Source organism: Patiria miniata, unplaced genomic scaffold (assembly GCF_015706575.1).
Source record: "Patiria miniata isolate m_02_andy unplaced genomic scaffold, ASM1570657v1 HiC_scaffold_7, whole genome shotgun sequence".
Classification (NCBI taxonomy): domain Eukaryota; kingdom Metazoa; phylum Echinodermata; class Asteroidea; order Valvatida; family Asterinidae; genus Patiria; species Patiria miniata.
In genome coordinates this window covers 7,093,850-7,115,408 of record NW_024037074.1, presented here as the reverse complement: position 1 = coordinate 7,115,408, position 21,559 = coordinate 7,093,850, and the positions used below count along the sequence as shown (strand labels likewise).

Sequence of the window (21,559 nt, the reverse complement as noted above, 5' to 3'; positions counted from 1 at the left end):
TGATGTTTTTGGGTGGTTTTTTTTCTCATTATTCCCATAAAAAAAAATAGGGTAGGGGCTGTCAGAATAGGGTAGGTAGGGAAACCGGAAGCAGAACTTTTTTTTTTGGCCTTATTGTTTTTTGGTGTGTTTTTATTGGTTAAATTTATTTCTTGATTGTATTGGTTGATTTTATTTAATCTTATCCATTCATGGATGATTTTTCTTAATTATTTGTTTGTATTGTGTGTGTTCATTTGGCAGTTATCATTAAGTTTCCCCAACTTGTCTACATTTATTTGATGTTTGTTCATTTAATGTCTTTTAAAATTTGACTTTTCCCTTTATTTGGGTATTTGTCCTGTGTGCATGTTAAGATTGGCTTTGGTTACTACTTTGTTTATTTATGTCATGAGTGTGGTAAAATTGCATTTACAGTATCACATATAATAACGAGCTTATTGCCAGATAATTAGAGACATAGAGCCCAGTCAGATACTTTAAAATTTCCTCAATAAATTCGTCTAAATCCCGATTTTATTCCCAAGTCCTGACGGATGGTTGTTAATTTTCCCAGGCTGCTTCTGCAGAACGCTCTGTCCAAACCTGCTACATGTAGGCCTACATTTACATACATAAGCGGCCTGTCAGGGCAACTGTCGGGGAGAATTGATTTTTTTCGGGGCCCGGGGACGATAATTAAGCCATCGGCGGCATTTAAGACAGCGGTTTAGCAAATAATATCGAGCAGCTTGTCTGCTGGGGGTGATCGAGTCCCGAGCTTCTGCCGAGACCTTGATTTGCAGTCGGTTGCATGCAGCAGGATGTTTGCTGGTTTTATACGTGCTTACGATGAGGATTGGCCTGTTTGTGGGTGCTGGACGAAGCCTTGAACGAATCGAATCATATTGAATTGTGACCTAGATCTTTCATTTTAGGTTTTATTTTTGGCAAGATGCCACGTTACCAAGGATACGTGGATGTTGCAGGCTCTTTTTTTTATAATCTCACAATCAGAAAAGAATTCCAAATTACTCTAAGTTACTCTAGATTATAGATTCTGCCATTGTTGTGAAATTTACAACATGAATTTTTGATAGGACTCGGGAGGGGACATCAGCAATGACATCACAGAGAGAAAGGAATTTTATTTTTTAATGGGTTTGATTGAGTGCCAGGATTAATTTTGTCTCTCCTCATCAGTCTTGATAAATTACAAACTTAAAAATATATTTGGTCCGATCATATGACGTCAGAGTACCATGTGATTATGCATTTCCCATGATTGGCCACCATTGCAGTAGGCAAGCATTTGGTTAGCAACCACGTCATGCATTGTAAATTAGACTAAAAGCCGCGAATTCTGTAGGCCTAAGTTGCCTTCCAAAACCTTCAAGATTTTACGATAATTCAGCACATCGGGGCACCATATGTAGGATCTTAACGTCCTATTTTTTCATTGATTTTGTGTCCTGACTGCATGTATGGGCCCCTCCAATCAAGAACAATAAATGGGTATTTGGAAAGAAAAGAAAGCATTACAATTTACAACATAGTGAAACTATTGCGATAAGATAAGTCTGTCCCGAGCCAATGTGGCTCATCAGGCCGGCCTTTATCTCCGGTTTCAGTAGCATGAAATGACTGAGAATATTTCTACTCCCCCTGGATGGGATGCTAGTCCATCGCAGGTTACTCCCCAGCTAATGCCAGTACCCATTTATACTCCTGGGTGGAGAGGGGCAAGTGGGGGTGAAGTGCCTTGCCCAAGGACACAACACATGACCAGCAGCTGGATTCGAACCCCGGACCCTCTGATCATGAGTCACGAACCCTAACCACTAGGCCACACACTCCCCTAAAATATTGCGAACTATAATAAAATTAAAAACGTTGCTGTCAACTTGTGTTCAATCGATCACGCAGATAATGATTGAGTAAATTCAAACACAGCAGTCTGTGACTAGACTAGTCGGTGTTTGGTACCAAGACGTTCACAGAAAAAGTGAACTTGGACTGGTGGGAATCACACGCTCTGATGACGTAATGGTCACTACCTGTGTTGTGTACGGTTGTCATAATCGTGCCGACCCAGCACTGGATGTTGGTTCCGCTTTTCTTTTTTTTTTTTTTACAGTTTTTGCCATGCATCACAGCTTTGAAGGATTGCCTTCCAGCTTCTGCCTGTAGCACTAAACGATCTTTGCCTACAATGGCGACACTTACATTGCCGTACCTGCATGATGGCGGGTTCATGTGGGTCTATGAGAAAGCCCTATATTCATCATTGCTTGAGAACCATTCACATAATTCTTCCTATTTCAAAATTTGGGAACCTCTCAACCACAAAATTGTGCAGACAAAATGCAGAGATTCACCAGCCAAGTCAATTGTTTAGGCCATAAAAAAAATAATATTTCTGCTTCCGATTACATGGCATTCTAAAATAGGGTAGGTACATGTAGGTAGGGACATTTTTTTTTTTTTTTTTGGCCATTTTTTTGTGTGTACAATCACATGGAGGCGTCTAAGGGTAAATCTTAGAAATTGATGGTTTTGGGTGTTTTTTTTCTCATTTTGCCCATAAGAAAATTAGGGTAGGGGCTGTCAGAATAGGGTAGGTAGGGAAACCGGAAGCAGAACTATTATATTTTTTGGCCTTAATATGTACTTCAGCAAAGAGTGAAGAAGCTACATTTATGCCCACTTTTCTCCAACGGCTTTTCTCAATCAGCTAAAGGGATGACTAAAGACCATACACTATGTCTTTAAGGATGCCTCCTCTTTCCAGAGACCCCCAAGGAGCCCCAAGATGCACCAGTGACCCCAAGCCCCGTAAGGTCAAAACGATCAAATTCTGGTGCTTGACTATCTTCACCCCAAACCGACTCGTGGAGCACGGATGACGTACACGAGGCTTCATGTTGCGGGTGGCTTGCCACGCCGCAAAAAGAACTTTCCATAAGTGGATGTGAATGTAACGTTGATACGGGATGAGAGCTTGTCGGCTGTGCGGCTTGCAGCTTGGAGAGTGGCTGGGGATTGTTTATGTTAGGTTTAGGGTTGCCGCTGTCTTTCCGCTGTTGGAATAAGTCGGGTTATCCTTGGACTTGGAGACTTAAAGGGCTTGCCTGAACAACAATAAATTGGGTCTTCCGTTGTGTTGTTGTTGTTGTTGTTGTTGTATTTGTAGGGGGAGGAGGATTCATATTTATGCCTGAAGGTTTTTGTCGACACCTTAAATTGTTTTATATTTTGGGGTTGTTGACTTAAGGTCAATAAGTGACTTTAAGTTGGCCAAAGCTGGATTGGAACCCCATACCTTTGGATTGCCCTTCAAGTGTTTATTGTGTCAATCATTAATCAAATGTTGTTTGTTTCTTTGTTTTTTGTTTGTTCGGTCTTTTGTTTTGGTCTTAGTTACAGTAATGTATAATTGGGAACTTTTCTTTTAGAGTAAGCTCTCCGTCAGAAATGTTTTTCCCTCAATGCACTGTGAGAATGCACTGAGCATAATGTGCTTTGCTTAAATGTGTATATATACATGCTGTTAGTCAAGGGCACATTTGATTGCTAAAATCAGTTTAACCAGAATTTTGCAGAGTGAACTCCAAATGTTTCATAAGAAGTTGTGTGTTTTCGTTGATCTTTTCCCTGTAAATTTTTCTTGAAGGGACGGTTGTTTTGAGAGACTAAATCCTTGTACAAAGAAACATCATCCTGTGATACATGTATTATCCCGTAAAGCATATGAATGTCCATCCTAATGCCGGCGTCATCAACACAACATGTGTTTAAACGTGCAACTTTAAAGCCCACGTCCTAATCCCAGAAATAAAAGGTTAACTCTCGAGAAATGTGAGCCCGCGAAATCGCAGCGCCTACCTTTTGTATGTTGCAACGGCTAATCACTGGGGGATCATCTATTGAAATGTCAGCGACCAGACATCTTCAACCGATGACAAGACATCGTGAGTGCTCCTGCATCGGAGGAGAGCTCTCAAACTTTGCCGTGTCGGTGTGACATTTCACCGCTCGCGATTATCATCCTCTCATGTTTTGTACCCCGGGCTGTAATTGGATCAAGAGAGATGATTGTCGAGGAGCGATCCGTCTTATCTCAATAAGAGATCTGGATGGATGTTGTTACCATGCATACTTTAGGTGTTACGTTCGAAAGAAGATACCTTGATGTGGAGTTGGTCTTGGCATGTAATTTAATGAGATCTTAGAACGGCTTGGGTTTCTGAGGAATGTTCTGCATTCAAATGCATTTCTTTATTCCTGGTTTACAATTCTACGGAACTGCAGAGCAAAATGTTTACTCAGAAATTTCTCGCTAACCACATTTGGAATTTGATGTAAGTTCAATAGTGGGTTTTGCCCTTTACCGACGTGTTGTTACTTCTTGAAGGCAAAGCTTGGTGGTCGCGTGGTAAGAGGTCTGCACTAGTAAGCAGGAGGTTGTGGGTTCGAGTCCCATCTGAGTAGTTTGTGAATTCGTGTTCTCACAATCACTCGGGATAAACTGAGTGTACATAAAATACGTCGATGAAGGGCAAAACTCAATATTGAATTAGACACATTTCAGTTAGAATTTAAGCAAGAGTACCTCAAATTATATCTTTGTCCTCAAAAATTACATGCATAGTTAGAGTTTGTGGAAAGTTATATCGTGGGGTGCTGTGGTCCAATGGTTATGGTGTTCGACTTGCTCCTGAGCAAGGCGCTTTACCATTATTGCTTCGTCCTTCGGATGGGACGTGAAGCCGTAGGTCCCGTGTGTTGTGTAATGCACGTTAAAGAACCCAGTGACACTTATCGCTAAGAGAAGGGGTTTGCCCCGGTGTTACTGGCAGTGGCTGCTTAATGCGCCACAGCACCTTGTAAACCATTATAAAGGTGCTACATAATGGTTCTCATATTTCCCATGTACTTCATTTACCTGTCTCTAGTAATAGACATAATTTCCAGCGCCTTGAGTACCTAATTGTTGGTAGATACGTGCGCTATATAAGACTTTGGTATTATTATTATTATAGCTAATGTGTTATACATGTAAATAATATAAGTTGCAACATTTTGAGATCCTTTAAAAACTGCTGTCTACTTCCAATTGTAAAACATGGAGAAAGAAGATAAGACACATCAAATTTTGTTGATAGACCTACAATATGTAAACACTATGACCGATAGAGCATTGAGGTTCATAAAAATGATAAACATCTTAACAAGCATGAGAAAGATTGACAATCAAATGAACACAGCAACAGCGCCATGTGAAGTGCTCGTCTTTCTGTTACCCAGAAACCAAAAATTGTTTCTTTAATTTTGTTGTTGTCTTAGAGACCCAGATAAGTCAAAGATTAAATCTCTTTCATGAATAAAGTGTGCGGCAACTTGAAAATGACACACAAACACTGTACATGTGTGTGTCAATAAGAAATGATCAGTTGTAGAGTTTGAACAAGAGCACATTTCATTCATTTGATAATTGGGTATTTTTTAAACTCAACTTTGCCCTATGTATGGGGAAAAAATTAAACAATTCCTAAAAAAACCAGAAGTCAAACACTGAAGGCTTTTTTTTAGGTTATTGGTAAAGAATGTAGTATCCAGACACCACTGCTTTGGTTGTGTACAAAGTCTACGGAGAGTCGAGAGCATTTTCAAAGTATTTTCTTTAAACAAAAATGAAAATATTTCTCAGTCCAAGATTCATGTTGTTTTTTTTCAACACATTTGCAACGACTGACCTTCATTGAGATAAAATATGATGAAAAAAAAAAGTGGCGTGAGGATGCGAAATTCCTGCCGGTTATGGTGATAAAGAGAATCGGCGATGACATTTCTGTCCAATCGACAACTTGACATCTCTCCTGTATGTGACACTACCATGGCAACCCCGATCAAATTGCCATCCAACATGGCCGCGGGCGGTCCCATTCCTGACAGCGTAATTGATCACCGGGTAGGGTTAATGCATACCCTGTCTTCATCTATCTATCCCCCCTTCCCTCCCCTCATCCAAAGGATCGGGGTAGGGACACTTTATTCAAGTTGTAATTTCATTTACCATGGACCGTTCAGAGGGGGGGTTCTTGCACCAATTCGTACCAATTAACAGATGGGCTGGAGGTGCCATAGCAACCCACAGACGGCCTAAAATAAACACACTTACCCATGATGTTAAGTGTACATTAGAAGAGCATATACACTGTTGTAGAGGGTGACCAAGTTCCAGTTTCCAGGGTTCTCATGTCAAAGATGTCAGCATAATCAGCCATGGACCAAGTGAAGTTGTACATGTACAAATGTTAGGGCTTGCTGGTAGCAGGCTTGGATATAGAGAAACTGGAGGGGTCTGCTATACAGCAGCCGATTTCACAAAACCTTACGCAATGGCGCAACTCCGCTTGCGCCACAGTTTATTGCGTAAGTTGCGCAACATTTCACACTGTGCAACATTTCACTTATGACACATTTCACGAAAGTCGGATAGTGCGTAAGTCCGCGACTTGCGCAATAAATTATGGCGTAACTTGTGCAATCATTTTAGGTGGCGTAAGTTGTGGCGTAGCGACTGAAAATGACATATTTTACCAGCAAATCGGGACTGTCGTGAAGCCCGTTATTGCACAGCTTATCAAGGTTGATACAAGACACTCACAACCTTATGTTTGAAGTAAATGAATTTCTATTTTACTCGTAACATAATTTTTAGAGTTGCCGAACGATTCCGAAGACAGTCTGACAAAACAATTTTCAAAATGGCGGGCTGAGATGATCCAACGACTGTTCCGCGAACGAACAAATTCGCACACAAACAGCCGTCGTAAATGTTGTTTTTATCCTTGTCCAAGATGTTTACATTATTTAAAACATTGCACAGCTACACCAAGTTTCGGGAAATCGATCATAAGTTTATTGCGCAGCTGCGCAACAAATTTGTTGCGTAAGTCTTACGCATGGCACATAGTGCGCACTTTTTCGTGAAATCGGCTGCTGGTGACTCTGAAAAGAAGCAATGGAACACGAGGTGGTGCTCCCCCTCCCCCCCGGCCCGGCCCGCCCCCCCCCCCCCCAATTCTTATCTCTCATTTTATTGATGTTCTACAAAACCAGAGAGGGACAGGGCATTAGTAGCAGCAAGTCAACAACAGTCATCTTTTTGGTCAAGTGGTTATGGTGTTCGACTCACGTGCCGTGGTAGGGTTCGAACCCTGATAGGAAACAGTGGTGCTTGTGTTCTTGGGCAAGACACTTTACTACAATTGCCTCTCTCCACATAGGAGTATAAATGGGTACCTGGAAGGGAGAGGCCAGAATGCGCTGATTGCGAGCTGCTGGGTGGCCTGATGAACAGGGGTAATAGTTGTGAAGCGCTTTGAGACCTTTTGTATAAAGCGCTATATAAGCACCACATTATTAATATTATTATTATCTTCACTCTCTCTTCTGGTTAAATTAATAAAACAAAAATTGACACTTTTTGGGGGGGGGGGGTCATGGTCCCCTTCAACCCGTTGCAGGACGTCGAGATCTTGCCAACTCTGAATCTGCCGCGAGGAATAATTTATGGATATATAAAAGAAATAACACGTTTGTACACTATCTGGTCAAGTATTCAACAAACTTTATTCTTATTCTCACTCATTTGTAAATATATGCATGAAATGAATATTTTGGTGGCTAAAAAAGTTACATGCACGTCGTGCATGCTCAGTAAAAAAGCTACGTGCACAAGCAAAAATCTACGTGCACTGGTGCATGTGTGCACCGGGTAAATCGAGCCCTGTGTGTGACGCACGTACACTAGGGGATTTGTACTATGTACACGCAGTATAGTACGGCCGTGTGTCATGGCAAAATTGCAGTCAGGCAAGATGGCGTCAGTCGGTCACCCCCAACTGTACTTTCTTTGCCGGTGAGGGGGTACTTGTGAACGGAGCGGATAGCTAATATACAATGGTCTAAATACATGTATTATGCAAATGAACTGCATGCACATCAACATTGGGGGGGGGGGGGGTGTGGACTGCTGGCTGCCCCCTCCGCATCCCCTGGATCCTCTACTGCTGTTATTGACATACATGTACCTGTGGTAATTCTACAAGCATGATCGAGCCCCATTTGCATATTTTTTTCCATTACAAAAATTGATATCAACCCCCTGCACCCTATATTGACCAGTAACGTAGCATAATCAGGAAAATGGACTCGTATTCGCCCGTGCTTTTGCCAGTGGCAGATCGGAAAGCAAGATCAAAATGTAGCCATTCCCCTGAATTTTTCATAGATGCACAATTTATCACCAAGGTAACGGTGTCGTGGAATGCCCGACGGCCTAGTATTGAATCGCTTGTAAATATGTCTTCAGAACAGTCTTTGAAGGTAGATTAGACAATTTGCAGCTATCCAAAAAGTAATTGACAAACTTATTGTTGAAAATCTTACTTGGTTTAAAGATAGTAATGGCACTAAACTCCGTGAAATTATTCTTTCTGGCGTGCTGTCAATTTGAAGGAAACAATAAAAGAAGGCCATTTCCATGATGCATAAAGTAAAATGGCGAGTCCGTGAATGGGTGCGTGCAAGCATTAACATGATGCACACGGGCGCGTGGTTGCTATTATTCGTCAGTTCAGTGCAAGACGTAGCTGCAATCGGCTGCATGAGAACGTGTCCCGGTCGCTGATTTCGAGCGCAATTCAACACATCCTAAAATTGTTTTCTCAAAATATACAGCATTTACTGAGCTGAAAGTTCATCAGGTTAGTTTTTAAGCACCCGTTTTTAGATTTTGAGCACTATTTTTGCTTCAAATGAAAAAAAAATGCACAAATGACAAATGATCTACCCTAACATTTCAGACTTTTCCATTTGCCAGGCTTAAGTTTGAAAAGCACGCGGCTCAAGATACATATCCGTTTCCATGCATTAGGCCCCGGATTTGTTGTTGCCTAGTGGTTTTTGGTAATCATCTTAATAGGTTTTAAGCCGAGCTGACTTCCAGTGATGCAGTGAATTTTGAAGAAGGCTATTGAAAGCCTTGAAGATGTCTTAATGAACATTGGCAATCTCTCTCCCCTAAGAGGTCATCCATCATCACAATCACTCGATGGATGCCTCGAAGGAATGGAAATGTAAATATCCTGCATACAGGCAGTGTTTTTGCCGAGTACATTTCCATGTTCCATGATAGTACATGTATGAATACCTTGCTAAAAGTATGAGTTCAAGTACGAGTGTGCATACAAGGCTCTTGTTTAAAGCTATAGTCCATCATTTGTAATTAGTGCCTTTTGTTCGTTTGAAGCAACAAAAGTGTTCAAAATCTAATGAAGGATACTGAGCAACTAACCTGATGAAGTTTCAGCTAAGCTTCAGCTGTACATTCCGAGAAAAGCAGCATTCTAAGATCTCAATTTCAAATCAAAAGTTACTGAATCATGTTTTGAATTGTTTTGAATTGCAGCTATACGCGGCATCGCGCCCTGATCCGACGAATTATAACAACCGCGCGCGCGTGTGCGTCGTTCCAATACTTGTGCGCGCTGCGCTGAATAACAAAACGAACTACTAATTTAAATTTTCCTACGGTGCTTCTTAAGAATCACCGTTGGAGATGCCTTCTTTCGTTGATTACTTCAAAATGACAGCTTCCCAGAAAGAATAATTTCACAGGGAGTTTAGTTCCCTTACTATCTTTCAACCAAGTTTGTTTTTCAACAGTAATTACGCCAGTTACTTTTCGGATGGCTGCAAATGATGGACTATAGCTTTAACTACAAGTAAGAGTACGAGTATCAGTACATTTTTGCAAGAATGAGTACATTTCCAAGAGTACGAGTACAACTATATTTCCATGAGTACGGTACAAGTACAAGAATTTTTTTCTGTGAGAACGAATACATTATAAGCACGAGTATATTCTCACGAGTGCGAGTATGAGTGCGGGAAATGTGCTCGAGTACCAGTTCGAGTACAGGTACTGCAACACTGGGTGTAAGGACTCGGTCAAGGCTTTCATGAGTGAAAGACAGCTCGTTTCTTGTCACTCGCTCACCACTCATGTCATTGAGGAATTTGTTGAGTACACATACAATATGAGTTGGAGTACATTGTCACAAGTACGAGAAATGTGCTCGAGTACGAGGATAATGTTTGCATGAGTGATTAAATGCCAAAGGCAACTCGTTTCTTGTTACTCGCTCACGAATAACGTCATAACAATATCAGTTGACATAGTACTTTCCTCAACTTACATCTCTGCGACCCAAGTTTGAATCGCACCTCGGCAAAGACATGGATTGAATTTAGGCCCCATCTAATTCCGTGTTTTTTGTGTTTTTTTTTTACAACCTTGAGATTTGAACTTGTTGCACGGACATGACGAATTGGTCTATTAATTGTCCTCCATAAAATGGGATAATCTGAGCTGTGTGCAAGGCAAATGATGAGTAATCGCCATAGCAACCATTTTTGGTGCTAAAATTTACTTAAATTGAGACATATTTTTAATCCCATTAACAAGAGCTCTTGTTATGTTTATCATCTAAGAGTAACAACAGTTGAAAGTTGCAAATCTTGTGTTGTCTTTAAACAGCTGCGAGTCATCAGTCATCATTACATGACTGATAAAAAAAAAGTCCCATCGCATTCCAAACATGAATTAAAAGAGGCTGATCGACGTACACCAAAAATGCCCAGCCTGCTGTACGCGAATGCAGGCAGCTGTTCACAGCACACAAAATTCAATTTTACGTCCACGACACATTACTCACCAGATGCTGCATCCTAAAGGAATATTCTTGGAAAAACCTAAACGGAAAACCACAAATTTCTACCCCTCCTGGGGAAACAAAATGTAATTAACAGTCTCTTCAGTCTATTGCAAAGGAACCAGTTAAACACAGCATCCCTTTCACATTACATGAATTATTATCAAGGTTGGGATTTTTTCCTCAGCATGATATTGTCTAGACCGTGCCATGTTGTCTTCAATCATACTTGTACTCCTTGCTTCATTTTTTTTCCCCTTCTTGTTGACCCACACAGATGCTTCCGTTTGCATTCCTTTAAGGAAGTCGGGTTTTTTTCCCGTCTTTGTGAAATTTCCGTTTTGCCCTTGGGTGATTCCGGATGTTTGTGCGAATTGGGTTTTTTTTCTTTCGTTCTTTTGTGTGTGTCTGTGTGTCAGTCACGGCTGCAGATGCTGTGTGGGTGACTAAAGCAAGACAATTAAACTCTGTTTTTGAGGGGAAATTTTTTTTCAAAATGACATAAACTCTGTTGCAAGGTTAGCCTTTAAGCCTGCTTCACAATTATTGCTGATTTTGATAATTTTAATGAAAACCCTGTCCATGCCATAAATTGTAATGACCTAGAAAACGGACGTTTTGAAAAGAAATAGCATCAAAAATTCAGAAGGCTTTAAAATATTCAGTTTAACAGATGGTGTCAAATATGTTAAAACATTTATGTTCGAACTGGTTTCATTACTTAGATTGGCCCTGTTTCTATGCTGACCCTTCCCTGAAACCCGCCTCTTGACCTCTGACCCTTTGTGTCCTTCACCTTTGACCCATCCATCTCTCCTCTTTGTCTGCTTCACAGGTTAGAAAATTTGGAGAAGAAGATCGTCGTGGACAGTGGGGAGACGCCCGGTGTGGTCTACGAACTCAAGCACAAAGTGGAATACTTCAAAGAAAAACTAGAAGTGAGTCTAGTTTTGCTGGTGTGTTTAAAATTTTGTAACTTGAAAAGTACGTGAGTGATTTGAATGATTCTTGTACTGAAAGAAAGCTTATGAATTGGGCTTTCATGTCCTAGATTTTGAAAGTGCTACATGCAGAACTTCACTAAAACAATGGTCCCTGCATTTGGGTTTTGTTATTTTTTACTCACCCTGTACTCTGGGCTGAACAAGATCTCATGAAAAAAATATAACATGTGTTTCTCAGTTATGCACATTTGCACGGCTCTGTGACTGGTCAGTGTTCAGTTCTCATAAAATAATGTCAGTGAAGGGCAAAGTCCAGTATTCAAATGTACATCCCTCTGATGTATTCATTTATGTAAAGGCTACAACAAATTAAGACTCGCCTTAATTGTTTGGAAGGTAGAGTAATTATTTCTTGCCTTATTCTCCTTATGACATGCTAATTTATACTTACAAAACGACACTGAAAGAAAAACACACCCATTAAAACCGGAGGACAGTTTGGTGTTGTCATCATACTATGACGTCTTTTTTTATCCACTTAACGTCTGGCGAGCATAATAAAAAAGGGCAGAAGGGATTCGTTAATGGCGTGTGCTGGCCTATCGATTATTCAAGAAACTGATTACATACATTTGTAAATATTTATAAGTCAGTGCAACAATAGACAAATTGCCTTTGATGAATGCGTCTTGCATTTGCATATTCATCTGAGGATATGCAACAAGTTCCGTCCTTTCATTTATTTAGTACCCAGCTGTCATTGGTGCAAATGACTGTCTGTTCAATATGTGTTGATGAATTGAAATGAAAAACTGAAAATTAAATTTTCACGAAGTGACCTATCTAGATAGGTTGCCGTTCGCGCGCATGAAAATGAAATTTTCACGAAGTGACTTATGGATTTGGCGCCTATTTTTCACCTGGTAATGATGAGTTTTTGCCTTAGAAACAATTTAAAATCATAATTCAACTATCCAACTTTATGATATATAAAAACTGAGTCAACAAAAATTAGTATTCTGGGTGAAAGAGTGGATGCAAAATAGGCCCAACTTCAAACGCGTTTTTCTCGAAATGGCAAAAACTGAGATAGGTCAGATCGTGGTACGATCGACGAATTATCTCTGTATATTAAATTTGAGGCCAAATCCATGGAGTTGCCTGGCTTACTTATTTTTCAAAAGTTCTTTGCACAGAAATTTGTACTGAGCTGCTTCATAGACTTTGGACTTCAAATGTTTGTTTTCTGTTTAATATTGATGAAGCAACATTTATGATTCTGATTTCCTTTGCGTTAATTTGTTTATGTGCAGAGCGTTGAACACCTCAGCTGGCTGGGCCTTTTCAAAGAGGTTGTTGCCGAGTCACAAAGTAGGCTTCCATTCTATCGACAGAGACTAAGGAAAACGGAAGAGGAACAGAGAAGAGTCCTGGACAAATTCAACAAAATAAAGTAAGATTTTCTTGAAGGGTGGGCACACCCCTCCCATGCTTTTATAAATGTTTGCATATTAAGTCACAATGGAGTACCGAAGTGAATACGTCACGCGCAAAAAAATTTGTGTGAAAGACATTAGCGCGTGATTCAGCCCGTGAACCAACACGCGTACTCCATTCGTTTGCACTAGACTTTCTGGTTCTAAATGACGTCACACTTCGGTACTCCATTGTCCAGAATATGATCAATAGTCAAATGATCTATATAGACGAATCCAGGCACGTGATCACTGCACCCACGAGGCCCCCTTCGATGGAGAAACCACTGTGCATGCTATTGTACAAAGCAACTGCCCCGTGACGGATTATCTGGTCAATAGCTAGCACAATGCTTTCACCATTAAAGGGGGCCTCCGTGATAGAATTGATACCGTGCTCAGATTAGTCTGCATACCCAAAGATTACTTCACATGAGGCTGGAACCCCTTTAAAAATTCTCGCCGTAAGCTCTTTGCAGAGTAGTAAAATTTTGTACAAAATTCAGAAACATTCCTGATAATTTAAACAAGAATCAAATGCATCATGGCAAAGGATTTCAAATGAGTTCTTGACCTTTGACCCCTTAGGCATGTCCAGTTAACAGACGACGTCAGGGAATACCTACGGAAGCCCACGTTTGACAACTGGCAGTGGGAGGACGCTGAAATGATGATACTCCTGCAACAAATGTACATAGATCTAGACTTCACTAGCAAATTCAATATTGAGGTATGTAAATGACAGAAATCAATCTAAATGTTTACAATGTGGGGGTGGGAGTTAGGTGTGAATGGTGCTAAAGGCATGGCCTGGGGTGGGGGGGGGCATGCTCCTTTGAAAAATTGTGAAATATTGTGGGGCATATTTGTAGAGAATCTATTGATAAGATACTGTATATTGGCCATATTAGGTAAAAGGTGGCAGGGAAGGGGGCACTAAACCCAACACAACACCACACAAACTGCTATCAAGTGCAAGTCGTAATGGAAAGACTATATGATTCTGGGCGCGTGATCACTAAACACATGAGGCCCCCTTCAATGGAGAAACCATTGTGCATGCTATTGTACAAAGCAACTGCTGCTTGATGGATTATCTGAACAATAGCTAGCACAATGGTTTTGCCATTGAAGGGGGCCGTCGTGATAGAAATGACAGTGTGCCCGGTGTATAGACCATTTTCATGGTGCGGCCATTTATTCCCCCATTCAAATCAACGTAACCAAAGCTAGGCTGCAAGGAAAAATAGTCTGGTTTCTTTTTGCACAAAAAAACATTATTATTCAGTACTGTTATTGGATACAGGGAACATGACTGCAATGGTGGCAGCATGATAAAGGTCTATAGATGCTGCAGCTATGAAGAAAATGTTATTCATTATTGCTGCCATTGAACGGTGCTTGACCACCGTTGGTGCATTGCGCCCCAATTCAGATGAACCCGCAAACAGATGCTTCAGGTTTATGCACTGCCAGTTAGCAATTGAATTTCTGTAAAGGAAATTAAGCCGTGAAGATGGTGTAAATTCAGAAACCTTTTGAAATACTGACAAACATGAGGGCATTCAGGTATTGAAAAATAAATGGATCCATCGGTGCTGAGGGGCAGAGATTGTCGAATCGAGACCAATCATCTTGTATCTGAAAGTCTGAGTGGATGCACGGTCGAGAGGAATTCCCAAAGAGAATCAATCGGCAACTGTTGGCACTTACTCAGAGTCTCATGAGCTAGACCTGGAAATTTGGAGAGAGAAAAAAAGGGGGGGGGGGGAGAACTAGGGAAAAAAGGAAAAAAGAACTAGAGTTTTGGAAACAGATATATTCAAGTGTGTCTGCAGTGCGGCCAGAGCGTGAAAACAATTCCAACAATTTCCTGTGTATAGCGCCATTCATGTGACCGTGACTCAGACCAAGTCCCTGGGAAAGAGTGTGACTCCAGGTCACGATATAAAGACAGAAACAAGGCAAGGCGGCTTCATTACGCTTTGGAGCCGGCGTTTGCATGAATAACCCGGGTTCATTTTGTCAGCGCCTGAGGTTCGGACATACCACTTGGCATACAAATCAACCGATTGCCCAACCGAACATGTTTTGTGTTTTTTTCCCCTCCGCATTTTGATACAGCCTTCCCGCGTGCGTTACATTAGGCAATAGAAGTAGTTTGCCCGCAGTAAAAAGATCTGAATCGCATTTAATAAGATTGCTTTTCGGCGGGGAGTTCTTTTAGCTTGTGTCTTTTCTAGTTTGAAACTGTTTTTTATTTGTCTTGTTTTAATTCCAATTCCTAACATCCACAGGCTAAAATTACTTTGGAGTGTGGAATTCTGTTTCATTTGCAAGTGAAATTGCCCCTATATTTGGTATTAAAATGTACTGCTCTTTCAAATAATATGTTTGCATGCTTCAAATCAAGAGTTTTATTACCAAAACGCGACATATCCATTTGAAAAGGGTGACAATTTTGCACGGTTATGAACTTTAAACAATAAAAACAGTCTAACAGCTGTTTTAAACTTCATTTTTGGCTTTATTATATTCTTAAGTTGTGTTTCAGTATAACAGCCGTCGAAATTGCTTTTGGGCAGACAGGAGAGAGCAGGATTCTAAAAGAGAACAAAATGGCAATGACACGTTTTTGTAATAAAGTCTTCAAATGAAGTATAGAACTTGAATCGGGGAATAAATATGTGCTTGGCCAGTTTTAAACAAGTATGTTTGTAACCGGCTAGGGGCCTGGATGCTGATAATGGCCCAAGGTGAATTGCGGACAAAATTTTTTGGCAATTTTAGACTTGAATCAACTTTATTCCCCAACTTTGTAAGCATCAGATAAAAGATTGTCCCTATATTTTTTTCCTGCTTTTTCCCTATTTTCCCCTGCATTTTTCCTATTTTTTCCCATATTCAGATGCCAGTATTACAGAACTTCCTGTTTGAGGTCTTCAAACACTACAACCACGTACCATTCCACAATTTCAAGCACTGCTTCTGTGTCTCACAAATGGTAAGATTTGAATAGATTTAGATTTGCATAGATTTAGAGTTGAATAGATTGAGATTTCAATAGATTTAGATTTGAATAGATTTAGATTTGCATAGATTTAGATTTGAATAGATTTTAAAACTAGAGTTGAATATATTGAGATTTTAATAGATTGAGATTTGAATAGATTTAGATTTGTAATAGATTTAGATTTGAACAGATTTAGATTTGAATAATTTTGATTTGAATAATTTAGATTTGAAAAGATTTAGATTTGAATAGATTTTTTAAATAGATTCAGATTAGATAAGATTTTGCAAATGAGAACACATTTTCGACATTTCCTTGAAATTGGGTCCCGGTATGTTTCTCCCAGTGTTCTTCAAAATTTCAGAGAATCTGGCAGCAAACTGACATTAATGTTGAAATCTTTGCACAAAATCAAGTTAGCAATAGAGCAATTAATATCTCTTGTTGAGGTTTATTATAAACAGAATAACGGAAGAGGCATGCAGAATGATCTGTCATTTTTTTTCTGATCATGGTACAATAAAATCCTCCCATAGAAATCGTGTACATCTGGTGTGGAAAGGCCTCGTACTCACGTTAATGAAATTTTCACGTGCCAAAAATAATCAATGGCTGTGCCTCTGCAGCCACATCCTGAACAAATAGATGGAAAATGGATTCGAAATAGGCGGAAAATGGATCCTGGCCCTTTGAACAAAACAAAAAAAGGAAGAAGGAACGAAAATGAAAGGCAGAACCGAATCTGTAATGGGATTTTTTTTTTTAATAAAACTTTGTAGAACCATCCTCAATGGGCTCGGTGAAAAGTGTTTTTAAATGCATGGCGACTATTAGGTTGTCATCAATTGGTGAATCATTTATTCTCGGGCTGAGATGGCGGACATGTTTGGAGAAGGCAAAGTGAGTGTTCTCTGTCCGCCGTGGAGTTTCCGAAAGAGACAAGAAATTGTCGGCAAAATGCATAAATCATGGGCGTTGGAGTGTTTTCTTGACAGATCAGGTAGTGAAGGAACATCGGAGGCAATAACCACATGAGCCCATAAAGCGTCAAACCGTGCCAGTAATACAAGACAGCATTTAATTTTTGACTCCTTGGAAGCATAATGGATTGGCTTTCTGTTTTTTAAAGGGTCCATGAAATTAATTTTTCTTAGGAACATATTTCGTGCAACATTCTACTCCTCTTAAATTTATGAAAACTATTTGACATTCCTTTTTGGTAAATTTTATTAACATTTACAAATTTCTATGCTTTTCCGGACAACTGAGGGCGCTGTTGCTGTGATGTCATGTCAGGAAGACACCGTTCAGTTTAGGGGTTTCTGTTCAAATTGTGAAGCCAAAAATTTGCTAATTGAAAACATCAGTGAGAAAAGTTTGCTCACTGGCTTTGCACTGACACGACAAATCACCAAAGAACAAAAAATTAGGCAACTGTTGTTGCTTAAATAACTGTAGCATTGAGGTTTCTACCTGAAATGACATCACACTTTTATGGAATATGGAAATAATTAGCATAAAAACCAAAAAGGCACCAAAATACCCTTGAAAATGGCAAAGCAAAAATTGAAAATAAGGTTAAATGGAATACAAAGTGCATTTGAAGGACTGCATTAAAACAAAAATTACATTGCACGGGCCATTTAACCAAGGTTTTTGATCCATGTTTTTGGACTTTGAAGCATGTACATTTTCTCAAGATGCTGGCTCGCTGAGAAATTGATGATTGTATAAAATGATCAAAGGTTAGGTCTTAGTGGGGGAGAGCAATTGATTTTTGTAGTTGCTTCAAATCCAGCAAGTATTTTGATTTTGGGATTGTGGATTAAGTGTTTAATGATGGATTCATTAATTTTTAAAGGTCGCTGCGATTCTGTTTAAATTAGAACAAAATCAAAACCGAAAATCTGACAGGCTGCTAGAATTTACAAAGAAAGGTGTTAGATATTGTCAGTGTATTTGAAATGACATTGCTTGAGATTTTTCGCAAAAGTGATTGGAGTAGTGTCTTCCAGTCAAAGAACTGTGTCTTCAACTGTGTCTTCCAGGTAGAGAATACAACTTTGTTAAAAAATAGAGTCCCTTTTTTGTTGGCCAAAACACCTAGTTTTGCACGATTTGATCGGTTTGGGATGTTGTCGAATGAGCCAACATGTGTATGGTGATTCCTAGCTTTGTTTTAAGCCCCAGAAGAATGTAATTTGGGTATCAACTGAATTAGGAAGATTCCGTAGAAAACGGTGTCATGCGTTTTGGTAAAACTTCTTAATTCGAACAATCTGTATAAACCATCTCTTCATTGGTAAAATGTTGAGAGTGTCTGCTCCCCTTCACCACGTTTACTCCTCGTGGTCCTTAAGGTATTGCATGTTTGGATTGTTGGAGGATTAAGTGAAGCATTGATACAGACTTGATAAGTAGGTCATCAATTTGACTTTTTACGGGGGCGTCTGAAAACTCTTCAAATCTGTCCAGGTTTAATGACAGTTCCCGATCTATACATCCTCTGTAGATTTGTTTTCATGTTATTTGTCTTCGAATCATTCAATCCAGGGATTTTACCCCTCCACCCACCTGAATGATCTCAGGTCCCTAAAGTCCGTAGAACTCTATCATCTAGCGCACCGATCCACCTCACACGCTGAACACAACTCAGCAAAATGTCACTCCATCTTGGAAATTCAGACTCTTTTTCCTCGGACATCAGACCCGAGGCACTGCCCTCTATCAAGAGGTCATCAGTTGGGCATTCTCCCACCAGTCGCCATAGCAACGCCTCCTTACTTAAAGCTTTAGCCAGAAGGCGACTTACACAAATCACATGCCTTGTTTCATCCAGTTCGGCAAGGCCCATCCATTAAACATATGTCCCCAAGAGTGCAAGGGGGGGGGATATTCTATAACACCATCATTCACTGTATAATTCCGCATTTCCGCTGCCATTTTGGAGTGTTTTCGCCCGATCTTAGATTCATTTCAGATTGCATCAGTGTCCCACAAACTGGCACGGATCACACCACGGTCGCAACACACAACAGTCGTTTTAAGAGATGCATGCACTTAACCCTCCGTTAACGAGGGAACATTTTATGCCTCGGGAGTCAAGTCTGTCAGTAACCTCAGCTAATAAACCCTTGCCCACTCGCTGTTAACCCCTTTCAAGGGAAATGGAATCGAAAGGGAAACCGACACCGAATGTGTTCTCTCCTTACATGAGCAACAACAAATTAAACGTGGGCAACCTTTTTGTCTGAGTGTGTCCAATTGCAACCAAGGGCATAATTACGATACAGTGCATAAATATGGAAGGAGCCCCCTCACTTTTTGTTTATTTTCTCTGTATCCCCCCTCCCTCAATTTAATTTTTTGGAATTTGTAGAAAGCTGTCTAGTTCGGAAGAGTTTTAAGCATACACACATGTATTTCGTGTTCCTTGGGGAGAAAAGTAGCTTAAAATGTGGTAAGAAATGAAAACCAGAAAATCTGAATAAATAGTCCAAATCATTCAGTTTCCGTACCCAGATGTTTGCAGCATTGGGGTCGACTCAGAAACTGTAGTGCTGAAGGTTAAGTAATTGAAATCTCTTTTTCCCACAATTTTTTTTTGAGAAAGTTGTCATGAATTTAATGAAGACTTTATTTTCCTCTCAGTTTGGACACTGGTTTGAGGAGGTTAATGACCAGTGGTGAAGCTGGTGTCCAATTTGTAGAGAGTGGGGGGGGGGGGGCATCATTTTCTGGAAGGGGAACCCAATGTTTTTTATATTTTTTACAATAAGTTCATTTTTGCCTTCTCTTTTAACAATAACAAGTTCATTTTTGCCTTCTCTTTTAACAATAACAAGTTCATTTTTGCCTTCCTGAATTCCGAATGAGTCACACAAGGGGGGGGGTGGGGAAGGTAGGTATCCTTCCCCCACCCCCTTCATTACACCTCAATAATTTATGTCTATCAAACCCCGTAACATAAGACCAAGTGTATCTCCTTTTTGTTGTGAACTTTAAAGCATTCTAAATATTTCCAGAGCCAGAGGGTTAGCCAAAGCTGATGACGCAACCTAGATATATGAAATGGCTCTGGCTGCGCTCCAAGGAGTGATATTTAATTACGTGCAGATCATTCCATTCAATTCTAATAACCACTCCGGCCTCGCGTGTTGCGTCATTTCTGACTGAACCATTCCCCCCTGCCCCCCGGTTTTAATTAATTGCATATCTCCCATTCCCTTAATTTGCAGATAATGATATATAATTATACCAAGTGACGCATGGCTACAAGTGTAGTTGCAAAACAACTGTTTAAAAATGTGCCAATTCACCATATTTATTAGAGAAATTTATTCAAATTTGATTTAGAGGGATTCTATTTTGATTTAGAGGAATTTACTAACACTGATCAGGCAAAGCAAAAAAAAAAAAGAGTCCACCATTTCTCCTAAACAATATTTGAAAAAAAGAAGAATTGTTTGTCAAAGCAAGATAATTAAACTAGCAATATTAATTACATGCATCTACTAATGACAGAGGACATTGGAATCAGCAGAATATAATGATGTCTGTCATACTGTAAATCATAATTAGTGGGAAAAATGAAGTGTTTGTCTAAGCTTGTTTGATAAAGGGATACAAGAATAGTGCATTGCACTTCATGGGTTGTATGGAATTTAACAGCTACAATGTTGTGTGTATCATTGAGCCTATTTCCCAGTTGACAACTTCAGTAAGCTGCTGCCTGTTTCAAAATTTGACAGTTTGCATCACTGATCTAGTCCGAGTATCACCCGTTGTCCAATGGAGTCCTCTCCGTAAGGCCAAAAAAAATATATATTCGGTCTCTGGTCAGACCAAAGTTCCGGAATTGACGCGGCCACGCGGCTTTTTTTTTTTTTTTCCTGAAGCTTGGATTGTACGACAAGGTGGGTACTATTGGAAAAAAAAAGATCGACGCGCATGATTAAAATCGACGCGCGCGCTGACCAGAGACCGACTTTTTTTTTTTTTTTGGCCTAACCAACATCTGATATATATGCAAATTTCGACCCCGCGCTCCAGCCAATTAGAGTCAACTTTATTTCAATGTGACATCATTGCGATCAGAAATGTGGACTAAGCTGTGGATTGGTCAATTTGGGCTGACATGTTTGTGTATGATACAACAACAGGTTATGGAGGACACGCATGTAAGACGCTCGCTGAATGGTCAGAATCTCGAGGTCAAGACGCTGTCTTGTTTTGCATAATTCGTCGCTCCTATATCGTGGACGCTTGTATACAAGCAGATATTCGATAGACTAGCACTGAACAGGGGAGAAGGGAAATTTTTCAGGAGCTAGTGAATGTTATTGAAAAGAAACAATTTTTGTT

At 40.0% G+C, this 21,559-nt stretch overlaps 1 protein-coding gene across 1 annotated transcript in view; it reads left to right on the top strand.

Moving 5' to 3' along the window:
- LOC119744300 (high affinity cGMP-specific 3',5'-cyclic phosphodiesterase 9A-like) overlaps positions 1-21,559 on the top strand; it is a 96,413-nt gene that overhangs the window by 62,867 nt on the left and 11,987 nt on the right. Inside the window, exons 4-7 of the mRNA XM_038220168.1 lie at positions 11,599-11,701; positions 13,021-13,160; positions 13,771-13,912; positions 16,091-16,186. Of these exons, the coding sequence (XP_038076096.1) occupies positions 11,599-11,701; positions 13,021-13,160; positions 13,771-13,912; positions 16,091-16,186 (481 nt within the window). The remainder of the gene's footprint in view (positions 1-11,598; positions 11,702-13,020; positions 13,161-13,770; positions 13,913-16,090; positions 16,187-21,559) is intronic.